This window comes from Callorhinchus milii, unplaced genomic scaffold (genome assembly GCF_018977255.1).
Source record: "Callorhinchus milii isolate IMCB2004 unplaced genomic scaffold, IMCB_Cmil_1.0 Scaffold3, whole genome shotgun sequence".
Lineage (NCBI taxonomy): Eukaryota > Metazoa > Chordata > Chondrichthyes > Chimaeriformes > Callorhinchidae > Callorhinchus > Callorhinchus milii.
Genome location: NW_024704744.1, coordinates 83,527,426 through 83,555,036, shown reverse-complemented (window position 1 = coordinate 83,555,036; position 27,611 = coordinate 83,527,426). Strand labels below are relative to the sequence as shown.

Sequence of the window (27,611 nt, the reverse complement as noted above, 5' to 3'; positions counted from 1 at the left end):
ATGAAGCATTTCAAAAAGGAACTTAAGTCAAAACCCTGCAAAATTAAAAGGATTCAGGATTTTAATAAGCAGTTTCAGAGAAATTTGCTGGATAGACTAGATAGACAAATGATCCTACTTGAATGTTACTACATGTTACTTGAGCTACACATTGCATTTTATGTCCTCCACATTTCTTTTTATTTGTTCTCCAATATTCTCACCCTGAAGGCTTTCGTTAAAAAAAATCCTTTATACTTGTGCGCCCTCTGGTAACTCGGTCAATGGTCATTACCCAAGAACTGGAGTCCTGTAGCTCAGGGTTAGAGCCTCCACCTCGCAAGCGAGAGACCCAAGTTCAATTCCCGGCAGGGCGAAATGTCGGGCAAGTTTCCTTACTCCACGCGCCTGTTTACCTAGCAGTAAGTAGGAACCCGGTTGTTAGTCGATTGGCGGATTGCTTTTCTGGGCGTAATAATTCCTTTTAAAACAAATAATAAATTGGTCACATCAATCCACAACTGTTTGTGGGACACTGCTGTGCGCAATTGGCTGCTGCATTTCTCCCACAAAATATACAGGCAATTCACTTCACAGTATATTCTGTGAAACGCTTTGAGACTCTCAAAAATGTGATAAGGTGCTATATCAAATGCAAGGATTATTATCATTAACTCTGGAAACCATTGATGAGCGAAAATCCTTACACACAGTGCAGGTGTCAATAGCAGTGTCTCAAATGCTGACCCATTCAAGATGACTCAGAGCAGAACAGAATTTGAAAGTGAGACCATCCCATCGATGAGGTTTAATACAAATCATGTGGTGCCTTCATCCATTAAGCTATACGGGAAGAATATACATTTTGTTTTAAAAGAAGCTTTCAATAATTTTGTTTTGTCTGGAAAAATGGAACAAAATTGTACAATATCAGCATTTCATTACTACATTTCATGCATAAACATGCAAAGAGCTAAAACAAAAGCGATCAATCAAAAATGTTAACTATAGCAAACAATTCAAACACCAGAGGACCTGTTAAAAATTAGGAAGTGAGGAGTAAGAAGGGAAGTCAGCCATAACCTTTTTTTAAAAAAACACACCAAGATTGCGAAATACATTGGGAAGTTCAATAAAGCAGATATACCTATAGTAAGTAGGTTCAGTGGGGTTACAGAATGCACAAGACTGAGGGATATAGTGAGATGACCGATCCGTTGGTTGAACGCTTAAAAAAAAGGGAACTTGTCACGCCTAAGACCCTTTGCCAGTTCTTAAAATATTCTTCAGACGGTATTTTCACCAGTTTTATAAATTAACGTGTGAACTGTACACAATTTTTTTTTAAATTTAAAAATAAATCATTAAACAAAGGGACACGAACATAAGAACATAAATGCTAGACGAGAAAAGACCAAAGTCCATCTAGTTCACCTTTTACCTTCCTGGCGGTCGCATGCACATATGTCCCAAACTACCTATGTACTATATCAGGACAACAACAACAATATTTCATTCATAAAGCGCCTTTCACGCCTATGTACTAACCAGCTGTGACTGCCTGCTTTTTCTTTAAGAAACAGAATCTATGTTCATCAGCTAACTATAAATTTTGAAAGAGGGGGATGGGCCATAAATAAGCCTGTACATTCACTGATAGTGTTGCAAAATGGTATAAGATTATCCAAAATGCCATACAGGAACACACACATTTCCCCCCCACCCACCCCCAAATATTAAGTGATTAGTAAAATTAAAGGCAAATGATCAAGAATCACATTTTAATTGGTATGATTAGAATTTTCTTCTGATTTCGATGGATATTGTTTTTAATACATCATTTGTTTAAAACAATTAAATCTAAGAAATCCACTAATGATTTCTTGCCCATTCCAACAGATACCTCAGAGTTTGGTTACCTTTTGTATTGAACTTCTGCTCTAGGAAAGCATAACCTGCAAGTAGAGCAGGAAAAACGGAATACATGTCACTACCAGCATTCACAAACAATAAAATTTAACAATGGATGAAAGCACACATTTTCTCAAATGCGTAAACTATACAAGTTAACTATTGGCAGGCAGAAAAGGTTCACTTCAAAAAGAGATAAGACTAGACAACGAATAGAGAAAAATATGGCTACTTTCGTCAAGATATTGTCGCATATTTTTAGTTCAATAAGTCTTACCTGACCCATAAATAATTGTATTGCTTCACCAGGATTCCCTCCCATTGCATTTAAAGAATTTATTGGGCATCATTCACCAGCAAACTCATCTGGTAAGCATCATTATTGCATTTGTAGAAAACAAGTAACCTCAGTGACAGCATAAAATAGACATACAGTATGTGAACAATCCGCTTTTCTGGTAAATTACTAATGTGGATCTGGTTAATGATCGATCATAAGTGGAAAAAAATATTCTTATTATAGAGCAAAGGTCTGCAGCATTCCGTGCCAACAGATTTATTCTAGCAAATTTGCATGACCAAAATGTAAAGATTAGTTAATGAGGTCATTTCTGAAGGCAACCATAAATGGGTACATCCCAGTTCATAAGGAACCTTGCAAAAACATTACCCTCAGGCTCATTTAAGCACCAAACTTTGATCTGTACTCATAAATGGTACAGATTCTAATCCAAGTGCCAAAAACCTTCTGAACATTTTATGAGCAAACATAACTCACTGCAATTCAAACTGTTGAGACATTGCAGTGCAAATGCATACATCATTCAATATCAAATGTGATTCACATTTGATATTAAGTTTGAAGGGCTACAATTTTCAATGGACTATTTATTACATGGCAGTTAAAGTATTCAATGTTTTTTTGAGTTGCCTCACCACACGTTTCTCTCTAACAACTTTATCGCTAACCAGTTTATTTAAATGAGGTACTTTCATGAAGGACCAAATCCACTGCACAGGAGACCACGAAGGTTAAAAACAAGAAAAAAGGGAAGTTAAGTACTTATGGCTAGGGGACACCAAGCTTGATCTAAGGAAGAGGAAGCAAAGATGTTCTATAGACTTGAGGTCCTAGGAATGTTAAGAGTAGTAGACAGTGCGATGTTTAACATCATCCTTATTTAGGATTGTCGCTACAACTGTTAAGTAGTTGCCAGCCATTACATGCCTATTACCTGGATAACAAGATTACAATTTGGAGAACACTACAAATGAAATGCACTGAACATTTTAGTTTGAACAATAGATCTTTTAAGGATCCCATTAAATCAGTCTCCCACATATAAAGTGTCTTATAGACAAAGTTGAGTCCTTTCTGGTGGGACTTGTAGGAAAGATACTCATTAAAAATACGAATAGGTCTTTTCGGATTCTCATTTGTATGATGAGTTATGTATTACTTACATTCCAAAATCAGCAATGACCATTATGGTTTTATTATGCTAGAAATATCTGCATTCATCTTATCCTCCAGGGGCAGGTGGGGTACGCGAGGTCTCCTTGGAGATGAAGTGGCTCCAAGGTGACATTTCTGGCAACAGAATGTCAGAATCAAGCCAGCCCTCTGAGCGGTCTCAGTAGTCTGGTTCCTGAGCCAGGTAGGTCCACAAGACTCCAGGGCACTGCTGATGACAGCACAGCCAGGCTCATCGGCAGGACTTGAATATGCAGAAGGTCTGGGGACAGGGAGGATCCTCCCACTCGGCTCCTGTTAACCCCACTAGACAAAGCCCTAACGAGTAGGGTGGTCCTAGCTGGACAAGCAGCGGGAAAGCTTGCAAAACAGTACTATCAATGGCAAGCTATGCAATTTTAGCTGGTTAGACTCCAGCAGTACTCCCAACACACACTCTGGGGCCCCAAGCCTTCGCTCTTCCCAATCTGCGCCTAATACTTTCTGGAATTAGTAAGCAGAATGCATCCCTCTGGGGTGAGAGTGCACATTCCATTCTAACAAATAGCTCTGGAATTACCAAGTGTAGGTGGGATGCATGGAATTCTCAGTTTGGTTCGGATACTCTTAAGCATGATGATGGGTTTCCATATGCGTCAGTCAACCGGCTGACCACCCCCCACACCCCACCCAAAAAAAATTATATCATTGTCAACTTATGGAACTAAATTTTGTGTCTTAAAGAAAGGCATCCTCCCTCCCCCAAAATTAAAAATGAAATAGTCAAACTTCCAGTTTACATAGAAAAATGCTGACACGAACTGGAGACGGGAACAGGCAGGTGCCAGTTATGCAAAGGAGTTCTTTACAAAAAGGACATGAACAGGCAAGACATACTAAATATAACTGCAACCTGCAATATTAATGCACCAGGGAAAAAGTCTTCCTCGCAGTGACAAATTAGATTGTTTTACATCATGTCCCACAAAATGATGGTGAATGATAAGTTGAAGCTGAATACCTGTTACTGCATATAATTGAAGATGTAATGTGTAAAATGTTTCCATCCCCAAAACAATCCATTCTAAATAAAAATAATCCTTTTGACAAGATATTCCACTGTGCTATTCCAATGATTCAGTTGGTAGTCATTGCAAATTTAAATCTGAGCCACTCAGCTCTAGAAAAGTCCAGGTTCAATTTCTAGTTTTTGTTTTTAGATGATCTAGCTTGTAAAATTGGCCACCCATCGGAGACGGGGAGCAGGGAAAAGAGAGATTGTGCTATGTTTTATTCACATTATGGAAGTGTATGTGTACAAGAAAATCCTCACCTTCTCCAATTGGGGAACAACCTGCCAACACTGTCTAGGTTCACACAAAACAGCCACTGGACAGTACTTTCGTATCTATACTCCTCCCCCGTCCATTACAAGTTGGCACCTTTGGGAAGTTTAACATTTTGGAGGGGGTGGAAAAAATGTACACATTACAGTAACCGATATTTACTTTTAACTGATTGGGAAGAGACATTGGAGGGGGGAAATTGACAGAATAGTTTGCACCATGTTATCTATTTAAGTCATTACTTGTCATGTTAAATCTTCAACTTTTTTAAATATTAGTATTGATCCAAGCCATTAATTACATTTGAATTTAATTGATTGCAAAGGGAATTATAGAAAAATTGTTCCTCTGTATTTGTTCTCTATTCATGCAGACTATCGAGCCATCATTCACTGTCAGTCTGCTCTACATCCTTAGGTTTAGCCACAAATGCGTTTATAACAAACAAGATTCTAGGTGTAAACTTGTGTTCTATAAATGACCAATTCTGACTGGATGCGGTGCACTGACTAGATATAGATCTATATGTATGTCTTAGTGCTTGATAATAAAATATGAATGCAAAGGGTTTGAGACTGCAGAAACTTCTGGAAAACACTAGTCATTTTTAAAGAGGTTTGCATCCATAGATAACATAGAATTGACAATTTCAAATATAAGTCGCAATGCAATTTCATGTAAGAGCTTTTTCTTGGCAAAATGGTACAACAAATTAATCGATTAATGACTTTTAGGTTTTTTCACAGAAAGCCTCTTCTATTCTTCAACCGACATTACAATGATTCAAGTAAAAACTGGAAAACTCATTTTGCAATTAGTTGGCCAAGCATTCTTACTGGGCTGGTACTGCAAAAGAGACAAAGCAATGTTAGTAACGAGAAAGACCACACCCAAAAAAAAATCCGCTCCACTGACCTGTATTTTACCTATATGATAAACTCCCTTTAGGGAGACGTTTTTAAACGTATTTAAATTCAATGGTATAAATGTTACACTTGAAATGCTGAAATCAATTCACATTTGAAAAGTTAATATGTTGGGGTTAGGTTCTCATATTATCATAAATCACGTGAAATAAGATGTTAGTGAAGGCAGCAACGTTAGTTCCACTCGACATCAATTTTGCTCCAAATCTTAAGTTTCTCTGACTTGCATTTATTCAGCGGCTGCCAGTAATTTCACTTGACAGTCGGCTGGAGTCGCTACGCTACCCAGCAAAGCCTTTATTACTGCAAAACTAAATATCTCCGGGGTAATTGAATATTACCTCAACGGTGGAAACCGGACGAAATCAACCCTCGGTTGATCGGACTTGAAAACGTGATTGGAAATCGCGCTTTTAATTTAATGTGAGTGCTTGCAGCAACGAGGCTTTGCAAAGAGCCCGTACAATGAGATCCAAGTCTTCTGATTAAAGACTTGATGAGTCAAGTCCCTTTCGCACTGTCACGCAGCACACGAGCAACTCGGCCAAAAGCAGACGCTCACGCAGAAGTCACGCCTCGACCACACAGCGATTGGTGCGGGTCGCGTTTGGCCGACCACACACTGTCGAACCAGAACCACCCCCCACCCACCCCCATCCCATCCCATCCCCTTCCGTCCTGCAACAAGACGCGCTCAAAGACAGGAAGGAAGCCATGCGGGCTGGGCTGGGCTGCCAGTCCCATATCACTGCAAAGCCATGCATGGACCCCTCACTGGGCGCATCTCTTTTCTGCGCAATAAATACCCCGAATTTTAAAAAAAACCCACACACAATCCATCTGGCAAAGTCAGGAACATCGTGTCCAACCACCTGACCCGCTTAAACCTCAGCTTGCGACTCAATTCGGATCTAACCGGATACAGACCCGTCTCTCTCACCCTCCACACATCCCTCCCCGGGAACGAGGCCCCATCTTCAAGAAATGAGGGGCGCGTTGCAGTGCCACCTTTCACTGAAAGAAAGTCATTGCACATCGCTACCCCGCGGGGAATGAGGGGCTTTTGGACGATAATCCCACTGAGGGGGCGAGTGGGGAAACATATCCCACTCAGGGAGTGAGAGGGGTGAGGAATAGACCCCCCACACACACACACAGAGAGAGAATGAGGGGAAAATGGGACTACCACATCCTCAGGGAACAAGGCGGCGGTGTCCCCCACCCCCTCCCTCCGATGAAGGCGGAATTGAGGAAACAATGGACCACCTCCGCCCTCAGGGAATCAAAGGGCAATAGACCATTCACTGCCTCAGGGAATAAGAGGGTGGGAATAATGGGGGAGGGAGGAATAAACTGTTGGGGGGGAAGAAAAGAGGAAAGAGAACCACGAGCCCACCAGCCGCAGTGGGGCCAGTGTTCAGCACCGACCGACCGGGCGATGCAATGAAGCCGCGGTTTCAAGTCAAAGGGGGCCGGACTCCCCCGGGTCTCCCCCTCTCGGGCCCCCACCACGCCCCCGGTCTCTTACCGGCTGACTCCCGGCCTTTGCCGCGGGTCTCGGCCACCGGGCCGGTGGACTGAGGAGCCGAAGTGGAGTCGGGGTGAGGCGCGATCTTGGTGGCGGCCAGGAACGGAGGAGTCGGGGTCTTCACCTCAGTCGCAGAGGGCAGGGCCTCGCGTTCCCTCATCCAGCCGTCGCCGGCTATCTCACCGCTGCTCTTGGGCTCCTCGAAGCGGTCCCTGGCGGGGGCCTGTGGCTTGCTGCTGCTGCTGCTGCTTGGGAGCGTCGCCGGCCCCGGGTTTGAGGGGCGGTGGGGTCGAGGAGCCGGTCTCACCCGCCGTCGTCCCCACGCCTCTTCCTCGCTCCTCGTAGTCATCGCCGTCGTTGTCCATGAGCGCCGAGGAGGAGATCGCGGGAGTTTTCCAGTCGTCGGAGCTATTCCAGTCGTCGGCCATGGTGTGGCGGGGGCTCCGGAGCTAACGAATAATTATTATTAAACGATAATAATTTTTTTTTAAAAAAAAAGTTCCCTTTGGTCTTTTGCTTCCTTTTTTTTTGTTTTGCTTTTTTTTTTAAAAAAAAAACGAGCTGCTCCCGTTTGTTTTCGTAACAATTAATGTCGTTTCGTGGGTGTGGATGTGGTGTGTGGGGGTTTAAAAAAAAAACAACAAATTTTAAAAATATATTAAAGCCACCAAAGCAAACGTGGCCGCTCTGCTCTGCTCCTCTACCCGGGCTCTGTGTCTGACTGACTGTCTGAGAAGTGCGCCACCCGGGCTGGGAGGGAGGGAGGGAGGGAGGGGGAGAGAGAGAGGGCGGCGACGGTTGGTGAGGTGGTGGGGGGGAGGGGAGGGGGGGAAATAACAGAGAGAAGCGCAGGGGAAGGAGGGGTTGGGCGGTTCACCGCTGCCAGGAGACGGCGACGGCGACGACGTCAACAACAACTTCCCTCCCCTCCCCTCCCCGCCTCCCTCATTATAATAATCACCACAACATGGCGTCGCCGGTGATTCACAAACCCCCCCCCCACTACGGCGGCGCGGACCTCCTCCTCCTCCTCCCTCCCCCTCCCCCTTTACGCCGTCGTCAAGCGAGTGACGTCGCGTCAAGCGAGTGACGTGATCACGCCCCACCGCCACCTTTCTCTGTCTCCCGTCAATCAGAGAGGAGGAGAGGGCGGGGCCAGGTGGGACCCCAGGCCAATCAGGAAGGAGGGATTCCTTTGTCCAGTCTCTCCTCCCTCCCTCCCTCCTGATGCTGAGCCACAACAACAACAACAACAACAACAAAATGGCATTTGTATGGCTCCCTTCACAACGGGAGGACCCGAGCTCAGGGTCGGGGAGTGCGGATGGGGGGGTGTAGGCTGTAAGAGACCCATCGTCACTCACTTTTCTTTGAAGTTTATTTTTAGGGCAACATCCACTATTTCTTTCCCACGCCTCCTCACAAACAAAATCACCCTCGACCCATTTGCTTACTTTTATTCTTACTTTCAAGGGTGAGAAGGTTGTAAATTCTAGCCCCATATCCAGGGCTTCTTTGGGGGCATCACTGAGACAGGCACTCTGGTGAGTGAGTGTTGTTGGTGGATATGTTGGCATTAAATGAGATGTTAAACTGAAGCCCTGTCTGGTTATTCAGATGGTACTCAATTGAACGGCGAATTCAAAATCTTGACGTTGGGCTTGAACCCACAACTTTCTGACTCAGACGAGACCGCTACCAAAATATTCCACTGCATTATTTCAAACAAGAACAGGAAGTTTTTCCAGTGACTTGATCAATATTCTTTCTACATCCAAATTCATCTTATTGTTGTTGTGGGACTTTGCTGGCACGTATTATTTACCTGCCAACCAGTCACTCTCTAAAGAAATTCATCATACAAAGCACTTTGAAGTGCTTCCATCTGTGATAAGGTACTAAATTAAATGAAAGGGTTGTTTATTTTTTGCTTCCCATCCAATTTGCAATATCTCAAGTAGTCCACCATTCTCCGATTGAATCCTAGGGCTTGTTTTTGAAGGGATTTGCAAATATTCAAATATTGTTGCTTTCCTAACAGGCACTTCTTTGTTCGCCCATTCTAAGTACTAAATGGGCAATTTTAAATGGAATCTCAGCAAAAATAGATACCCTCAGGTCTGGTCCCTTTAACCGGGCCAACTGATAAGTAGCAAGTATTAAATGGATCATTAGTGAAACAATGCTCTGTCACAGTCACCACCACTTTTTCACAAAACCAAACTGAGCTCATCCTCTGAAAGCAGACTAGCTCAGAGAAGAGGTGCTGGGAGAGATTGAAGCATAAAAACAATGCAGACTGCGTGGAGCTAAGATTTAGTGTGGTATATTAAGATGATTCCTCTCTTTGCTACAATTCTGCCTCAATCAAATGTAGCAAGACACAATAAGTGTTGATTGTCATGAGATACATGCAGCTTGCATGTACCTCAACAATAAGTGTGAGACTAACGCTGGCTTTAATTTACAAATTTGTCATAGACAACAGTAACCGCACCATCAGCAGCACTTTGGGAAAGCAACTGAGGCGAGTGAAATAAATTGGCTGCTTCAATTTTCTAGAGGGGTATAGATGAGGGGAACACTGACACAGACTAGTTGGGCCGAATGTCCTGTTGCGTGCCATCTCACTCTATGTAACTATATGTATTAAACCGTCTTAGAATAGTTTCAGCTGTGGTATTACAACACGTTCACCACTCCAGGCAACTGGAGTAGAACCAATGTAAAATCTAGGGATGATATTATTGCATTTGCTGTTTATAAATATTACCTACCAAATGCTTTCAAGCACCTTGCATGCTAGAAACAGGGCTGTAGTAAAAGGCATTGGAGACCAAAGAATGCCAAAGTCGCCTAACCTCTATCTGTGAGCATTCATGTACCTAATGGGTAATATCATTTTGTGGTAGACTCATGTGACAACATGATTTTACGGCTTGTCGCATGGCAGCACAAAATGGAGGCCAGGCAAAACTAATCAATGCAACCTATATGTAGTGGCACCCATCCTTCTGTTGTTAGCACCTCTGTCTGTGTATTGCTTTTCTTTCTGCCCCATGAATTAAGGTGTGTCCGATGGTATCAGGTGTCATGCTTACAGTAGCATTTGAAGGGGGGTGAGATTCATTGTATGTAAATAAACTGTGTGCAGTTGCTCTTCTGGCATGGTTATTTAAACCTCATCCCTGTTCAACAAACTATACTGACTGAAGGGTTGTCATGTTTACACCTTTTAAACGCACTATTTTCAGAGCTACCATTTAGAACATTGATAATCATCGCAGTGGTTTCCAATGAACTCCAAATTAGTTCAGAACTAAAAGGTGGATAAATATTATTTATACTTTAGAAGTTTGCATTACCATACATTCCTTTGTGTCAGTTATGATAATAATAATCGTTGTATTTGATATAGCACGTTAGGCAGGACGAAAAGTTGGGTATGTTTCCTTACTCCACACGCTTCTGTTTACCTTGCAGTAAGTAGGAACCTAGTTGTTAGTCGATTGGTGCATTGCTTTTCCAAGAGCAATAATCTCTTCAAAAAAATAAATAATAATAAATAAATAATAATAATTTGGTCACTTTATCCACAACTGTTTGTGGGACACTGCTCTGCAATTGGATGCTGCGTTTTGCCCACAAAACATAGTCAATTCACTTTACAGTATATTCTGTCATGCTTACAGTAGTATTATGTGAAGCACTTTGAGACGTCTGGAAGACATGAAAAGGCACTGTATCAAAAGCAAGGATTATTATTATATTATCACATCGTCAAGACATCTCAAAGTGCTTCACAGAATATATTGTAAAGTGGATTGACTATGGATTTTGTGGGCGAAATATTGTCAGTGTGGCCTTGGAGAAGTTCAGTGACTGATAAGGGCCACACTCAAAGCTAAAATAGAATACTTTGGGTTAGAAAATGAAATACTTTCTTGTTTAATCATTTTCATCCTCTAAACAAATTGTTTGTGGAATACAATATCGTGTTTGGGAAAACAACAAAAAGGAGCACTTCAAGGTTTGTGCAGCTTTAGGAATATCAAAAACTTGGTATTTTGCCTTGTTATATCTATCTAATTTAATCTCTAATCATCTAGTTAATATAATACAATAATAATAATCCTAGCATTTGAGATCATGTCTTATCATGTCTTTGAGGCATCTCTAAGCGCTTCACGGAATATACTGTAAAGGGAATTGTGGCAGCCAATTGCGTAGAGCAGTGTCCCACAAACAGTCATGAATTAAGGAACCAAATTATTATTATTATTTTTATTTATTTTTTGGAAGCGATTATTACCCTCAGAAAAGCAATTTGCGATCGACCAACAACCAGGTTCCTGCTTACTACCAGGTAAACAGAGGTTTGTCCATGGAAACAAATTTCCTCCCTCTCCCTCGCCACTGCCCTGGAGTCATCTGAACTCCTACACCTCTGGCCTTTACTGACCGATCTCCCCTCCTCACTCTCCTTTCTCCACAACTTCCTCTCCCCCATTCTGGACTCCCTTGACCCCCTCACCTCTCGAACTGCCTCATACTCCCATAAATCCCCCGGTACACCAACCATCTCCGGTCTCGCAAAGCACAAGTGCGAGCTGCTGAACGCGCCTGGACCAAATCCAAACTAACGGTCCATCGGCAGATTTGGCTTCACCACACCAAGACCTACTGTTGCACTCTTGCCTCCTCCAAATCCTCCTTCTACTCCAAGCTTATCTTGGAGGCAAAGGACAACCCCCGGCTTCTCTTTTCCACCACTAGCCGTCTCCTCCATCCACCTTCCCATACCTCGCCCATCCTCTCCTCAAACTCCAACTGTGAGGAGTTCCTCGAATCTAAAATTGAGGAGATACGTTCAACCACCTCACCCCCGTCCACAGCCACCCCCACATCACCTCTCTCTCATGACTCACCCCCCCATCCATCCCCCCCTTCCCTGGATCCATCCCTCCTCTCCAGCTACTGCCCCATCTCTAATCTCCCATTCCTCTTCAAGGTCCTGGAACGAGTTGTCGTGTCCCAGCTCTGCTCCTTTCTCGCCATTCCCTCTTTGAACCCCTAAAATCTGGCTTCCGCTCTGTCCACAGCATGGAAACAGCTCTGGTCAAAGTCATTAATGTGGAGTCCTGTAGCTCAGTGGTTAGAGCACTCGCTTTGCAAGCGAGAGACCTGAGTTCAATTTTAGGCAGGACGAAACCTTGGGCAAGTTTCCTTACTCCACACTCCTAATAATAATCCCTACAAAAAAACAAAACAATGATAAATTGGTCATTTTCAATTTACGACTGTTTGTGGGACATTGCTGTGCGCAATTGGCTGCCGCGTTCGCCCACAAATATACAGTCAATTCACTTTACAGTGTGTTCTGCGAAGCGCTTTGGGACGTCCTCCCGACTTGAAAAGCGCTCTATCAAATGCAAGGATTATTATTATTATTATTATTAATGACATTCTGAACATCTGTGATTAGGGCTCCCTCTGCCTCCTTGTCCTCCTCGACCTCTCTGCTTCCTTCGACACTGTCGACCACTCCATTCTCATACACTGCCTCTCCGCTTTACTCAATCTTCGCAGACCTGCCCTTGCCTGGTTCGATTCCTATCTCTCTCACCGTCTCCACTTCGTTGCCTCTAACAGTTTCTCCTCCAGCCCCCGCACTGTCACATCTGGCATCCCCCAGGGCTCTGTCCTTGGCCCTCTCCTCTTTAACATCTACATGGGGTCAACTTCCATATGTATGCGGATGACACCCAACTTTATCTTTCTGCCTCCACCCTCAACTCCAGGACCACTGCTGTCCTGACAGACTGCCTGTCAGATATCAAGTCATGGATGAGGACAAATTTCCTATAGTTGAATGTGAACAAGACTGAGGCCCTCCTGATAGTCTCACGCCAGCGCCTCAGCACCTCAGGCTCTGGCAGCAACAACCTCCATGATTACATTTCAACTCAAGCCAGTCAGGAACCTCGGTGTCTTGTTCGACCCTCAACTGTCTTTTCTTCCCCACATCCAAGCCATGACCCGCTCTACCTTCCCTCACCTCCATAACATCGCCCGACTCCACCACTACCTCACCCCTCAGGCCGCTGAAATTCTTGTTCATGCCTTCATCACCTCCACCTCCACTCTGCAGCTTGTGTACTCTCACGCAGCAGGCTCTGTGACCCCATCACTCCCACGCTTGCCCGACTCCACTGGCTCCCCATTCCCCAGAGGATCGAGTTCAAGATCCTAATCCTCACCTCCAAGGCCATCCATGGCCTTGCCCCCTCCTACCTCTCTGACCTGCTGACTCTCTACCAACCTGCCCGCTCCCTCCATTCAGCGGGCTCCAGCCTGCGCCATGTCTCCCACCCTACCATCGGTGGTGGGTTTTCAGCCTCTCTGCCCCCACACGCAGGAACTCCATCCCACGGTCCCTTCGTCTCGCTACCTCCCTTGCCTCCTTCAAGGCCGATCTCAAGACCCTTCTCTTCGACCATGCCGTTGGTCTCCCTCCCACCTCTCTGCCTTCCCTCACCCCTAAACCACCCCTCCCCCATGCTCGGGCCCCGACACCTGACTGTTCAGCGCTTTGGGACGTCCTCCCGACGTGAAAGGCGCTCTATAAATGTAATTTTGTTGTTGTTGCTTGCCCAACATTTTGCCCTGCCCATATGGGAAAAGTTGAACTTGGATACAGTAATTAACTTAACATGGTGCATTGGTTCTAGTTTATATAGTACCTAAGGAGGTTTCTGTTTTTTGTATTTAATGCAGCTGCACAATGTGTTTGATGGTTGTTGGGGACTTTTTTGCCTAAGTTATGTGGAAAAACACTACACAATTTCCGACAGCAAAGTCAAAAGTTGCCCACTTCTTCACCCTTGTGAAAATCAACCTGCAAGAGCGGAACTGAAGAAGTGCATATCTAGTTCTTTGAGGATACATTTAAAAATCAGCGTAAATGGATACAAAACATTTTGATAATTTGGCTGAAAACTTTATTTCATCAGTGTGACGTTTCCCTGTGGCAATTCCTAAGAAAGTAAAGTGTAAGCAAATTAAATGACAGCTCTTCCCACCTCGCTCCCATTTGAGTGGAATACCACAGAGGTAAGAGTGCATATGCTGCACAGTATTGTTTAGTTTTTGCCTTTTAAACTTATACACAGGTCATAATGCAGGGAGAGTTGAGCGTTTTCAGCCTTTAATATATTGATTGTGGAATAGAATGTTGAGAAACATCTTTTTAAAAAAACACTTTGAGGTTTGCACGGATATCAAAAAACGATTGGACAAAAAAAGTGTTGGCATTAGCAATTCTAGGCGTGTCACAGAGAAAGAAAAGACACAACAGGCCATTACTAGGCAGCAAAATCAGTAACAAGTCCATGTGTTGGTATTTGGAGAATGATGTCACGCAAAACATTTTGCAGATAAGACAAGTCTGGTATCTATGGTGACAGATTCTATGCCTAATGTAATGTGGCTAATTTCATCAGCTGCTGTCAGGCTTTGTCTAGTACTAAGTACGCCCGCTGAGAATAAAATGCATTAAAACAAAATTAATTGCTGCAAATTTCCTGGAATACTTTAGTTCTTTAAATGCATTTTAATGAAAAATGACTGGCGACTTTTGCAATGCAATGTCGTATTTATGTACAACAATGTGGAAGAAATCTATAAGGTTTATAGTGATTTTCTAGCACTTTACAAGATTAAGACTTTACAAATCATAAAATGAACTTACGTACGCTGTGGAATTGTTGTAACAAATTCTGAGTCGTGTTTCCTTAATTTGCTTAAATATTAAGTTTATTTCCTTTAATTTCTTCAAAATCATTGTACATGCAATAAACTGTACACACTATGTTAAACATTTTATTTTAAAAGGTATTATTGAAAGGTATAAACTTTGTGTCAGTTTAGAAACTTAGTCAGGAGGTATAATTGCAGTAAAGTATCTGTTTTTTATGTGTTTTCTCTAGCTGAAAAGGTGAATCTGTGGAGATTACTCAACTTTTTGCAGAATGAAAGTCCCCTTTTTAATTTATTTGCTTTGATGGGCTTAACATGCAAAAACAGCGAATGTCTGCCACAAGTAAACTTGGTAATCTTAACTGTCGGGGGAGAGAAGAAGCAGACTATTATGGGAACATTGGACATATATTATACAGTGAATGTAATTAATAGTAAAATTTCAATTGTTTGCAGGAGGCTTTTGTAACTTCATTCACATTTATTGAAAACGCCCCCTCCCCCTCTCTTTACGTTGCTGTTTTCCATTCACATTCCCACTGAAACTCTGGGCAACCGAACCGGTCCTAGGCCTCTTATCAAATTACTTTTCAGCTAGTCGCTGAAGGCACCAGGAGCGACTGTCCCTCCAAAAAGTCAGAAGGTTTTCACTTACAAACTACACATTCTCCCCACTTTACAGCATATTCTATGAAGCATCTTGACGGCGTGTTATAAGGTGCTATATCAAATGCAAGGATTATTTGTGGAGTCCTGTAGCTCAGTGATTAGAGCACTCGCCTTGCAAGCAAGATACCTTGGTTCAATTCCAGGCAGGGCGAAACCTTGGGCAAGTTTCCTTACTCTACACGCCTAATGATAATCCCTCCAAAAAAACAAAACAATAATAAATTGGTCATTTTCAATCCACGACTGTTTGTGGGACACTGCTGTGCGCAATTGGCTGCTGCGTTTCGCCCACAAACATACGGTCAATTCACTTTACAGTCTATTCTGTGAAGAACTTTGAGACGTCTAGAAGACGTGAAAAGCACTATATCAAATGCAAGGTTTATTAAATTATTATTTATATTATAATAAAGTCGTAGTGTGGGGGAAATTACAACAGGCAACAACCCCCCCCCTTAGAACACCATAGTGGAACACCAGCTAGATGCGTAATCATTCTATTTAATTAGCTGAGGTTTTGTGTTTTAGAGTTTATCTCTCTCTTTCCAAAACAATTCAGAATAAGCAATAAAAAAAATCCCTAAGAAATATTGGAAGGCATCCATTACACGCACCACATAATGAGTCTGCATCTTCCGAAAGAACATTAATCTGCAAGATTGGGGAATGGAGGCATCTTTTGTTTGAAAGAAAATCGCAGGTAATGCAGCATTTGCAGTACTAAAATTGGTCTTGTGACCTGGGCTAGGAAGGGGTGGGGGAGGAGAGAAGAACAAATCAGCCAGAGTTTCTGTACCTCAGTTGCATGGGGGTGGGTGGGGGGAGTGCGGAGGGGGTGGAGAAAGTAAATGTGGTGCTTGGGAAACATGTCACCTACCGTTAAATTGAATAAAACCTCCACACTTTTGTTCGCCACGTCTTTCTTTGGGATCCTATGACATGTTAACACATCACAATGAAGTACCATTGTGCGGTATCAGATTGGACAGGAGCAGCCTCAGTCCCGAGAAAACAAGTAGACACAGCCAGACTCAGGGAGCAGGGAGGCATAAAATACAACACAACATTTACATATGTAAAGCGCCTTTCACGTCGGGAGGATGTCGCAAGGCGCTGAACAGTCAGGGACATCAGGACCCGAGCGGTGGGGGTGGGGGCGGTGGTTGGGATCAGCAAGGGTGGAGGGCAAACATAGCACCAGCAGCAGACTATTTGATCTGGTTATAGATTTATTGTATTTAGGTCACGTGAAAGGCGCTATGTCAGACGTAAATGTCATTTTTGATCATCCGGAAGAGGGCATAGATTTAGAGATGCAAAAGATAATCTCAGGACAGACACCACAATGTTTTTTTCTTTCCCCAGAAGACAATTAATGCCTGGGACAAGTTGCCAGGATGGGTGGTTATTACCAGGATACTGGGACTCATTAAAAAAAAGCTTGATGCTTTGATGTGAGACGGGAACAGTAGGGTGTGTATTCCACAAGGATGAGATCAGATGGGCGAAGGGCCTTCTTCATCCAAATTAATCTTGTGATGTTGTGAAATTGGCAAATTCTAAAATGGAATTTTGAAACCAGTTTTGTGTGAGTTCTCTTAAGGAACCGAGAAAAGACGGCTTCAGAGTTAAGGTTCAATACGGCAATTTGCCAAATTCTGGGTACTCTGAAATAGTACATAAATGCAGTAAGTTTAGACCCAGGTAGAATTTCTCCCTCTTTTCTATTCTAAATGCTGTTTTTTGTGACTTACATCATGAAAAACTATGCACTTATCAATTTAGCCATCCGAGGTAGCTTTGCAGATCCATTTATAGACTTTGAAGTTGAAAATATAGCCTATAGCTAAGATGTCTCAGTACCTGTTGGGTGCCTGGTCTACTCAGGCCTGAACAAAACTCTGTACTATTACTGTAATTCCAATGAGTGCTCAGGTATCTTAAATTGGCATTTCATCCATTTTCAGTGATAATAATCCTTGCATTTGATATAGTGCCTTATCACGTCTCAAAGCCCTTCACAGAATATACTGTAAAGTAAATTGACTGTATATTTTGTGCGTGAAACATGGCAGTGAATTATGCACAGCAGTGTCCCACATACAGTCATGGATTAAGTGTGCAAATAATTATTATTTGTTTTTGGAGGGATTATTACCCTGATCTGCCAATCGACTAACAACTTGTTCCTACTTACTGCTAGGTAAACAGAAGCATATGGAGTAAGGAAACTTGCCTAAGGTTTCGCCCTGCCTGGCAATCAAACCCGGGTCTTATCTTTTGCAAGGCGAATGCTCTAACCACTGAGCTACAGGACTCCACAAGTATTGGAGCTGATACTGCTGATGCCAACTCAAAACAGATCAGTGCTAATTAAAATTGGAATTTAAAGAAACTATGGACTTAGTTTTTAAAGAAAAGTATTTAAAGAAACCACATGAAATTAAGAATTAATCAAATTCAAACAGTTCATAGCATATTGACTAAACTAAAACAAAACTTAAACTTTAAATAGTTTTCTTATTATATGCGACTGATTGGAATGAACACATTGTTTCAGAAAAAATGAATGGAATGGTTTTTTTCATAATCCTTTCATTTGATATACAGTAGTGCCTTGAAATGTCTCAAAGCACTTCATAGTGAAGTGTAGCGACTGTATGTCAGCAAGTGCTCACAGCGATGTCCCATAAACATCCCTGAAGTGAATGACTGATTTTATCTGGGGGGTTGTCAACTAGGACATTGGGAGATACTCCCTTTTACAAATAATGCCGTGAGATCTTTATCGTCCACCTGAACAAGCAGACGGGACCTTTGTTTAATGTCTCACCTGAAGGATGGCACCTCTGACTAATGCATTGGATTGTCAGCCTAGACTCTGAGTTCAAAATGTCATCGTGGGGCCTTCTGACTCAGAGGTGAGAGCGCTACAAAATGAACGAGGCTGACACCATTTTTTAACTGATAGACTCAGAAATAATAGATGGACTATTTTCTGTGCCTGCATTAAAACTGGAGAGCACGTACAGTCTGTACATTATTGATGTGCAAATGAGTGCCTTTTAGTGCGGAGAGAGTCAAGAAACTCTGCTGACCCTGTGAGATCAGATGATTCAGTAACATGCCTTTCTTTTCCTGGAACACGTTCTTTGCACCATTAAGCTGATGCTGCTTTAATTTGGTGCTGCAGTTCAACATTATTTGATCTTCCTAAGACTGGGAATTCCTGCCTCTTGCAGCAGTGAATGCAGATAATGTGATGCCCTGCAGTTCGTTGTTTACCTCAGACTGCCCCGCTGTCTGGCCTGAAAAAGCTGCAGTTGACTCAGACAGCGCCAGACAAAGGTGTATAAGCAATTTATGAGATGAAAGATGGTTCTGGCAGCTTGGAAGCTGCTGGAAAAAAAAGCATTAAGCAACATTTTTCGCTGTTTCAGTACGTTCGCTTTCATTAAACAAAATGAAATTGTTTTTTGGAACGGTGCTATTTCTGTTACTCAGTATTGATTAATATCACCTTCGCGCTGATCTCTTAAAGCCTCTTACATCTTAAACACACTGCAGTTCACTGTAGTTTGTAACCTGGGAGCTGTTTCTCGAAGCATATTCTGCAGAAGCAGGTTCCACCGCGCTATTGATGATTTTTAATCACTCTGCTCCATTACCCTGCAGTGGAGCTATTCCATTTCAATTCTTATACCATTGTTTGATTTTATGCTGTGTCACGTTTGTGATCTTTTGTTGCGGGAATTTTATTCTCAAAGTGACCTCTGAGAGTGAATTTTTCTTCCTGCTCCCACTGCTACATGACTTTGACATTACTCTAATGCAGGATAGTATGAGGATAGCACTCTGAAAGCAACAATACTGCTGCTCAATGTCTTGCTCTTCTAGAACATTCCACAGAGCCAGCAATTCGTTTTGCCTCACCCGAGGCCTGAAATTCCACCTAATCATAGACTAATTGCAGGTTTATGTTTTCTTACTATTTTAAGACCTTGAAGAATTGGTGGAATACATCTTAAATTCAGTGTTCATTTGGAAGCTGTTACTTCTTAAGAACTGTGGAAAGATGCCTGGCAAAGTAAGATGCAATTTAGGAAGTTTCCAAAATGCTGCACAATAATTCTGTACAATCTTAAAGTTTAAGGCAAAATGGTCTCAAAGAACATTTTGTCCTAAAGTGTAGGGGTATGTGGAATTATGGGCCACTAAAAATCATTGATCCCATATTGAATTATTAGCATAATTTTAGCAGCAATAGATCACGTCATTCAAACCTACTGGAATATTTATTATGGGTTTGGAAGCACAGCAGATATGACCTTGGCTGAGCAGACAGATTAGCCAAGCTCAGTTGATAGCCCTTTCACCTCCGTGTCCAAAGGCTGTGGGTTCAATTGGCTCATACAAACTGACACTTCAATGCAGTGCTGGGGAAGGGTTGCATTGCATTGTCAGAGGTGCAGTCATTTGATTGAGACATTAAACCTGTACAGGTGGACACTGAAGATCCAAATGAGACACTGAAGATTCAAAATGAGAAGGGAATAGCAGTGTCTTGGCCAACAATCCCCCAGATAAAATTGGTCATTTATTTCATCGCTGTTTGTAGGACATTGGCTGCTGTGTTTGCCTACAAAGTCACTACACTTTAAGCTAAATCCTCTGAAGATCCTCCTGATGTGAAAGTGGTATATCAAATGCAAGGATTATTATTATTTTATATTATTAGTTTACAGCATCTCAAAGAGCGACACCTCCAACAACACACCACTCCCCCAACACTGAACTGGAATGTTAGCCTAGATATAAATGAAACTCCTAAAGCAAGAAATTAACCCATAACCTTATGACCTGAACACATGAGTGCCACCAACTGAGTCAAGCTGACACCCAGTAGATTGTGACGCAATGTAAAAGTGGCATAAGATTCCAATGTAGTTTATATGTTTTTCACAAGATCACAAGATTGGTTTGGATGAAGAAGACCCTTTGGACCATTCAGTCTCATCCTTCCAGAACATACATACCCCCAACACAGCACCTGACACCCTTTCGTGGTAACTTGTTCCAGGCATTGATTACCCTCCGAGTAAAGAAAACCTTCCTGGTGTCTGTTCTGAAATTGCCGTTTACAACTCTAAACCTATGTCTCCTTGTTTCTACTCTCTTTTTGCATCCAGTACAATGCCCTTGAAAAGGTATCAAGTCTGGTGGAGTAGATGACAGATTATCCAAACAGATTGAAAATGTGGGACGGAGGATGGTAACAAATGTCACAGACATGGATTGGGAAGCAACAACCATAGGAGCTTCACGGGGATGTGTTCCTGGATGCTCTGCTGGTTACAGTACTTGTGAATGATATGGAGCTGAAGCATTAATGTAAAATCTACAGATGACACAAAGAGACCCAACTGTCTGATCAATTCAGTATAAAAATCGTTACACTAATTAAACAAGAGTTTATGAGCATAATTCCTAATACTGCATAATGAGCATCCATTAATGCTGAATCATTGGCATCTCTGCCTGCTGACTTCTCTTGATCAAGGCTGGCCGAACATAACTCCACCTCAGGCATTAGCAGTCATCACAGTGAAAAGATTTTTTTTATTTCATCACTCTGAGCTGGATTTGATCCAGGTCATAATGCGCAGTGAATAGACAGTATTCAGTCTTCTTTCTCCCTCATTATTCCACCCGGTCGCTATAGCTTTTGTTTTCTTTTCAGTCAATAAAAAGCGATGGATTTGCAGAGCTGAAGAGACCAGCCCCCTCCCTCCCCTGACCTTCAAGTTAACAATGAAGCCTGCAGGTTTCATCTATTTGAAGAGAAACTGATAAGATTGCCTTTATATGGTTAAAAATCTGAACTGAGCACATTAAAATTGGTGCTGCCTGTGCATCTGTGCACGTCACAGGATGTCGCCTTCTCTAGTACATCCAGAGTCCTTACTGCCTGGTACTGATGCAAATGAGGAGGAATTCTTTACAAACAATTAAACAATAGAACTATTCACTGGTTCTTTATTAAGGGTTTCTTCTGTGCAGCATCAACAAAGAATTATTCCACCATGAATGGTTGAACATAGGCTAGCATAGAAATGGCCTACATTTACTATTTTATCATAACTATCCAATCTTCATGGTATTTTTTTTATCACCAGAGTCAAAAGGAAACTAACAATGGAACATTTCCAAAAGGGAAAATTCTATTTTTCCTTTTGGGTTACGCAAAGGAAAAAATCAATGAGAACCAAAATAATGATTGCACTGTACGTGCAGCATATCATTTTTTTTTGGTGAAGTGTTTTTTTTCTTTGGAGTTCAGATCGTGTGACAGCCTGGCTCAGCTGGGAGCTCTCCTGCCTCTGAGTCAGCAGATTGTGGGTTCAACCCCCACATGAGGACTTTGAACTCAATGTCTAGGCTGACACTCCAGAGCAGTGCTGGGGTTGCACTGCATTCTCGGAAATGCCATCCTTCGGATGAGATGATAAACCGAGGATACCCCGTCTGCCTTACCAGGGGAAAGCAGGAGCAGATATATGGGAAATCGGGAAATTTCCCCACTGTCCTCGTGATTGGCTTCCAATACTTACCACCCCAGACTCTGCCCTCCTGATGAGTGACAGCTACGATAGCTAATCAACACCCAGATCCTGCCCTACTGTTTAAACCCCAGCAACGTTTTTAAACGCACAGAGGTTTGACACCAAATCGATACTGCCCCTAATCGACATCCCCTGAAAATTGACGTCCCCATTTTAGCTGAAAGTCCCAAGCTCTTTCGGGGAGCCAGTGCGCCATTGGGTGGATGTAAAAGATACCACGGCTTTATTCGAAGGTAGTTTCTCCCAGTATCCTGGTCAACAATCCCCCAGATAAAATGGGTCATTCACTTCATCATTGCTTGTGGTAAATTGCTGTGTATATATATTGGCTGGCCGTGTTTGCCGACAAAATATACAGTCATTACACTTTACAGCTTATCGGTGTTAAGTGCTGATGTGAAAGGCACTACGTCAAATGTAAGGATAATTATTATTATTTTACAAAAAAAAATATCAGTTCCATTCCTCCATTAGCCTTGCCACTATATTCCAAACTTGTGAGCTTTCACTTCACCACCAGAAAGGGCAGCAAGTTGTTGTTCAGGAGCTCCTCGCTCATTTATCACATTCCACCATGCTGTTTGGGGTTAAGCGTGATGTAAACTTTTCCAATGTTATAGAAAATAATTGCTATGGAAAAGCAAGGTTTCCCTGAGGTTATTATTGTACAGTCCGTGAAATATGCTGCAAGGATTATTACATGGAATCAGGCGAGAGGGAAATGAATGACAAATGCGCTCCACAGTCATTGTCATAGAAGCTAGATAAATATCCTTCCTGGATTGTTCTGTTTCATCAATATTTTCTGCAAGTGCAATGCACAGATGAGACTGAGAATGTTAGGACGTTAATGTTACTATTCACCTCTCCTGACCTTGGTTTTAATTTGTCAGGAAAATGTATTCATGTAAAATATTATTCCAGCTGTGTATGCTGATGCCAACAGCATTGCTAGTTGGGAGTCCTAGCAACACAGCACTGAAAACTGGTTCATTTGTAGTGGGGGATTTGTCAAATTAACACAAATGGAAATAGGTGGGTTGATTTGGGTTCAGAAGTCTGCTCGCTGGTGATCTTTCTACTTTGCTATAGTTATTTATCCTGCTTCACTCTCGCCTCTGAATCATGTGGTTTCAAGCTTCACATCGGGAACTTTGGACTCACAGTCTAGGCTGGCGCTCCAATGCATCAGTGGGGGAGTGCTGCATTGTCCGAGATGCTGTTCTCTGAATCAACTGTTAAACCATCTGCCCATTTAGGTAAATGTTAAGCATCCCATGGCACAAAGATAAGGGAATTTCCCTAGACATCCTGGCCAACAATCCTCCAAGTAAATCAATTAACTTCATGACTCTTTGTGAGATATTGATCTGCTCAAATTGGCTGCTGCATTCACCTTCAGATGCATAGTCACTACACTTCACAGTAAAACCGGCAAAGTGCTTTGACATGTTTTGACAATGTGATAAGGTACTATATTAAATGCAAGGATTATTAGTATTACAAATTGCTGTCAGTATAATTGGGCAACGAGTAAAACATTATGTTTGAAGACCGAATCACAGAGAAGCAGTTGCAAGTCTTTAGAAAATTGCAACAATACATACACTGCTTTTATTTACATCCTCTCCAACAGCAGTTTCCTTTCAGGGCTCCACATTTACACCTGGGACCTGAATTACATTCATGAGCTCAACTACTACAAAACGTTCCACGAAGCAACTTCCACACAATCACCGACACCCGCCCTATGGAGGAATTTTTTCAAAAACAGCTCATACAAGGAGTCCAGCTGAATCTCTCCAAGTCAAGGCTCAACACAGGACTAGTGGACTGCATGCAGCAATGAGAGTCAAAAGCTAGACTATTGCAGCTGAAGCAAGAACAATATCTCAGATAACGTTTCAAAACACTTCCTAAAGGCAAGCTTTTGTTTACCCTAATACTTTGTGGTGTGCGACTGAGGACTGTTATGCTTTTGTTTTGAATTTACAATTCATATTTTACTCGTTCAGCAGGTGGAAAAGACAAGTCCCAGCAACCCTCCCTTCCCCCATCCCCACCACAAAAATGTCAGACTCTGACAAACTCAGATCGCACAAGTTACTCAAAGGAATGCAATAGTCTGTTTTTAGACCAGACAGATAGATGCATCTGATAATAATTCCTGATCCATCTGCATCGAATTAGCAACTGACACAACATCAAGGAAAGATTCCAAAGGCACTCTCCACTCGTGATGATGGGGAAATGACTTCACTTCTTTAATTATTGCCCTCGATCAGCGGGATAGCATTCCAGTGTGTGTGTTACAGCCCTGAATAATAGGTGAAGGAAAAAAATAGCAATAATCCTTGCATTTGATATAACGCCTTATCACATCATCAAAACGTCTCAAAGCACTTCACAAGATATATTGTAAAGTGGATTGACTGGGTATTTTGTGGGTGAAACACAGCAGCCAATTGCACACAGCAGTATCCCATGAACAGCCATGGAATGAACGACCATTTTTTGGGGGGCGCAGTGTTGGCCAGAAAACCGAGAGAATCCCTTCTCTTTTTGATTAGTGCCATGGGATCTTTAATGTCCACCTGGATAGGCAGACGGAACCTCGGTTTAATGTCTCATCTGAAGAATGGCACCTCCCAGCACTGAGTTGGAGTGTCAGCTTAGACTGTGATTCCAAGTCCTGACCGGGTGGGGGGTGGGGGGCTTGAACCCAAAACGTTTGACTCAACAACAACAACAAATTACATTTGTAGAGCCCCTTTCACGTCAGGAGGACGTCCCAAGTGGCTGGACAGTCAGGGATCCACACCCGAGCTGGTGGTTGGGATCAGGAGGGGTGAAGGGCGGGGAAGGTAGGGTAGGGGTAGGATGCTGATCGAAGGCATGGTCGAAGAGGAGGGTCTTGAGATGGGTATTGAAGGAGGCAAGGGAGGGGGCGAGGCAGTGGGACTGTGGGATGAAATTCCAGAGGGAGGGGACAAAGAGGCTCAAGGCCTGCCCGCCAATGGTGAGCAGAGGGAGCCGGCAGATTGTTAGGGGTTAGGAGATCACAGATGTAGGGAGGAGCAAGGCCGTGGAGGGCTTTGAAGGTGAGGCGAGAGCGCTACCACTGAGCCAGAGCAGGAGGGAAATTTTATTTTAAAAAGTAAACCAAGCATGTGAAACAGGAAACCATTATACAGTATAATAAAAACAATGAAATTATTACTGTGATTATCTAACATAGTATTGTTAAAGCACCCACATACAAACCTTAGATGCATCAGTTTCCTTTCACCTATAGGAGATTCATGCCACTTTATAATTTGACCTCTGGTTGCCCCAAGTAGGGACTTTGAGCTCATAGTCTAGACTGACTGCATTGCAGTACTAGGAGTCTGCTGCATTGCCGGAGGTGCTGTTCTGTGAATTAAATATTAAACCAAGGTCCCACCTGACTTTTCAAGTGAATGTTAAAGATCCCACAAGATGACACTGTTTAAAAAGAGCAAGTGCGTCTTCCGGAGTCCTTACAAATAATCAACAAGATAAATTGGTCACTCACTTATGAGCTGTATGGAGGATATTGCTGTGTGCAAATTGGCTGCTGCATTCATCTACAAATACATAGTCACTACAGTATATCATCTGTGAAACACTTTGACAGGCTATATATAGCTCAATGACAATAATAATCCTTTATTTGATATAGCACCTTATCATGTCTTCAAGACGTCTCAAAGCGCTGCACAGAATATATTGTAAGGTAAAACACAAAATATTGCAGATGCTGGAAATCTGAAAACAAAAACAGAAGTCGCTGGAAACACTCAGCAAGTGAGGCAGCATCTATCGAGAAAGGAAAGTGAGTCAACGTTTCGGGTCCACGACTCTTCGTCAGAACTTCGCCAATAGATGCTGCCTGACCTGCTGAGTGTTCCCACCAACTTCTGTTTTTGTTTTCATACCGTAAAGTGAATTGACTGTGTATTTTGTGGGCAAAATGCAGCAGCCAATTGCGCACAGCAGTGTCCCACAAACAGTTGTAGATTGAGTGACCAATTTTTGTTTTTTGGTGAGTAATTATTACCCCCGGAAAAGAGATCCGCCAATTGATTAGCAACTGGGTTCCTACTTACTGCTAGGTAAATAAAGGCGTGTGTAAGGGAAGTTGTCCAACATTTCCCCCTGCCAGGAATCAAACCCAGGTCTCTCACTTGCGAGGCGAGTGCTCTAGCCACTGAGCTACGGGATTCCATGAAAGGATTATTATTACTAATTAGGAATGATAGTTAAGTGGTGACCTGACTGATTTAAACTTAAATAATTTTGAGCTCCTGCTGTGCTTTTGGTGACAAATCACCTTTCTAATTTGTGCCCTTATGATTTAACCTCCTTTTTTGGTTAGGGGCTCCCGCTACAGACCTAGAGTATGGTTCTTGCCACAGGTATCTCACTCAAGTTCCAATTCTTCATCAATAAGTCCAGTCAGAGAAACAGGCCGTTTGACATGGGGGTGGGGGAGCAGGGAAGAGAAGAGAAGAAGGAATGGAAAAAGAGAAGGAATCAAAACCAAAGCTAATTTCATATTCCCCCTAACGTCTAAATACATACACTTTCCAACAGAGATTTCTATCTCGTGATCAAGAGGAAAAGTACTGCCTGATTTTTCCCTCTCTAGCTCAGGGCTGGAGAATGAAGGTTAGTTGCAAGGCGAAGGTTAAAATCAGGAAACTCAAAACAATATGGTTCAAATCTGGAATCTTCCTGCTCTGTATTATGGATAGCAGATTTTTGAATTGCAGTGACTGATGCAGATGCTAAGGGATTTCTATTTTTTTTAAAAAACAGGGAATTATGTAGCTGCATATCAACAAAGTACAGCTGGAAACAATAATAAGGGCAGATGCCTGACAACAAATTGTCACCAATGCCAATTTTATACTACAAATCTGCTGCCTTTGTAGGTCGATCAAATGATGAAAAACTAGCAACCTACCTTAAAGGGCCCGAGACTCAATCCTTTTGCTTCCTATTTGCCTTTTCCAAGCTGTGTGCAGAACCTCTGAGGCTGTTTATTCCTCAATCGCTGCTACTCAAATAATGGCACCGGGAAACCAGGGAAAATAAAAAGCCCAGCAGCCGAGTCACCTGATATTTAGGCACAGCTCCCAGCCTTTTTTGCCACGGTCATTTAAGCAGCATTCTATTGGGGGAGAGAAAATAATTGTGCAGGTCTCGCATAGACGCAGTACAAAGAGCTCTTGGCAATGACTGATCAGTTACCAGGAACAGCGACAGTGGTGGAAGAGGCTTTGGAGAGCCAAAGTGTCCATTCAGACAGGATTTTTATATGTAAAGCCTGAGGCTGCAGTCTGAGCAGCACTGCACTGCAGTGTCAGACTAGACGATCAGCTCAAAGGGCAA

General features: G+C 42.6%; 1 protein-coding gene across 9 annotated transcripts in view; it reads right to left on the bottom strand.

The window, feature by feature from the left end:
- Positions 1–27,388, bottom strand: part of LOC103177974 (reticulon-4) — a 56,502-nt gene extending 29,114 nt beyond the window's left edge. For 2 of the 9 annotated variants that reach the window (XM_042333680.1, XM_042333681.1), the window contains exons 1-2: positions 7,144–7,874; positions 1,899–1,934 (exon numbers count right to left, since the gene is read on the bottom strand). In XM_042333680.1, coding sequence (XP_042189614.1) covers positions 1,899–1,934; positions 7,144–7,492 — 385 coding nt within the window. In that variant the 5' untranslated portion in view covers positions 7,493–7,874. Of the gene's footprint in view, positions 1–1,898; positions 1,935–7,143; positions 7,875–27,183 lie in introns of those variants that run through there. The other 7 variants (XM_007892407.2, XM_042333683.1, XM_007892404.2 and 4 more) reach the window with 6 other exon arrangements.
- Between the last annotated feature and the right edge of the window lie 223 nt (positions 27,389–27,611).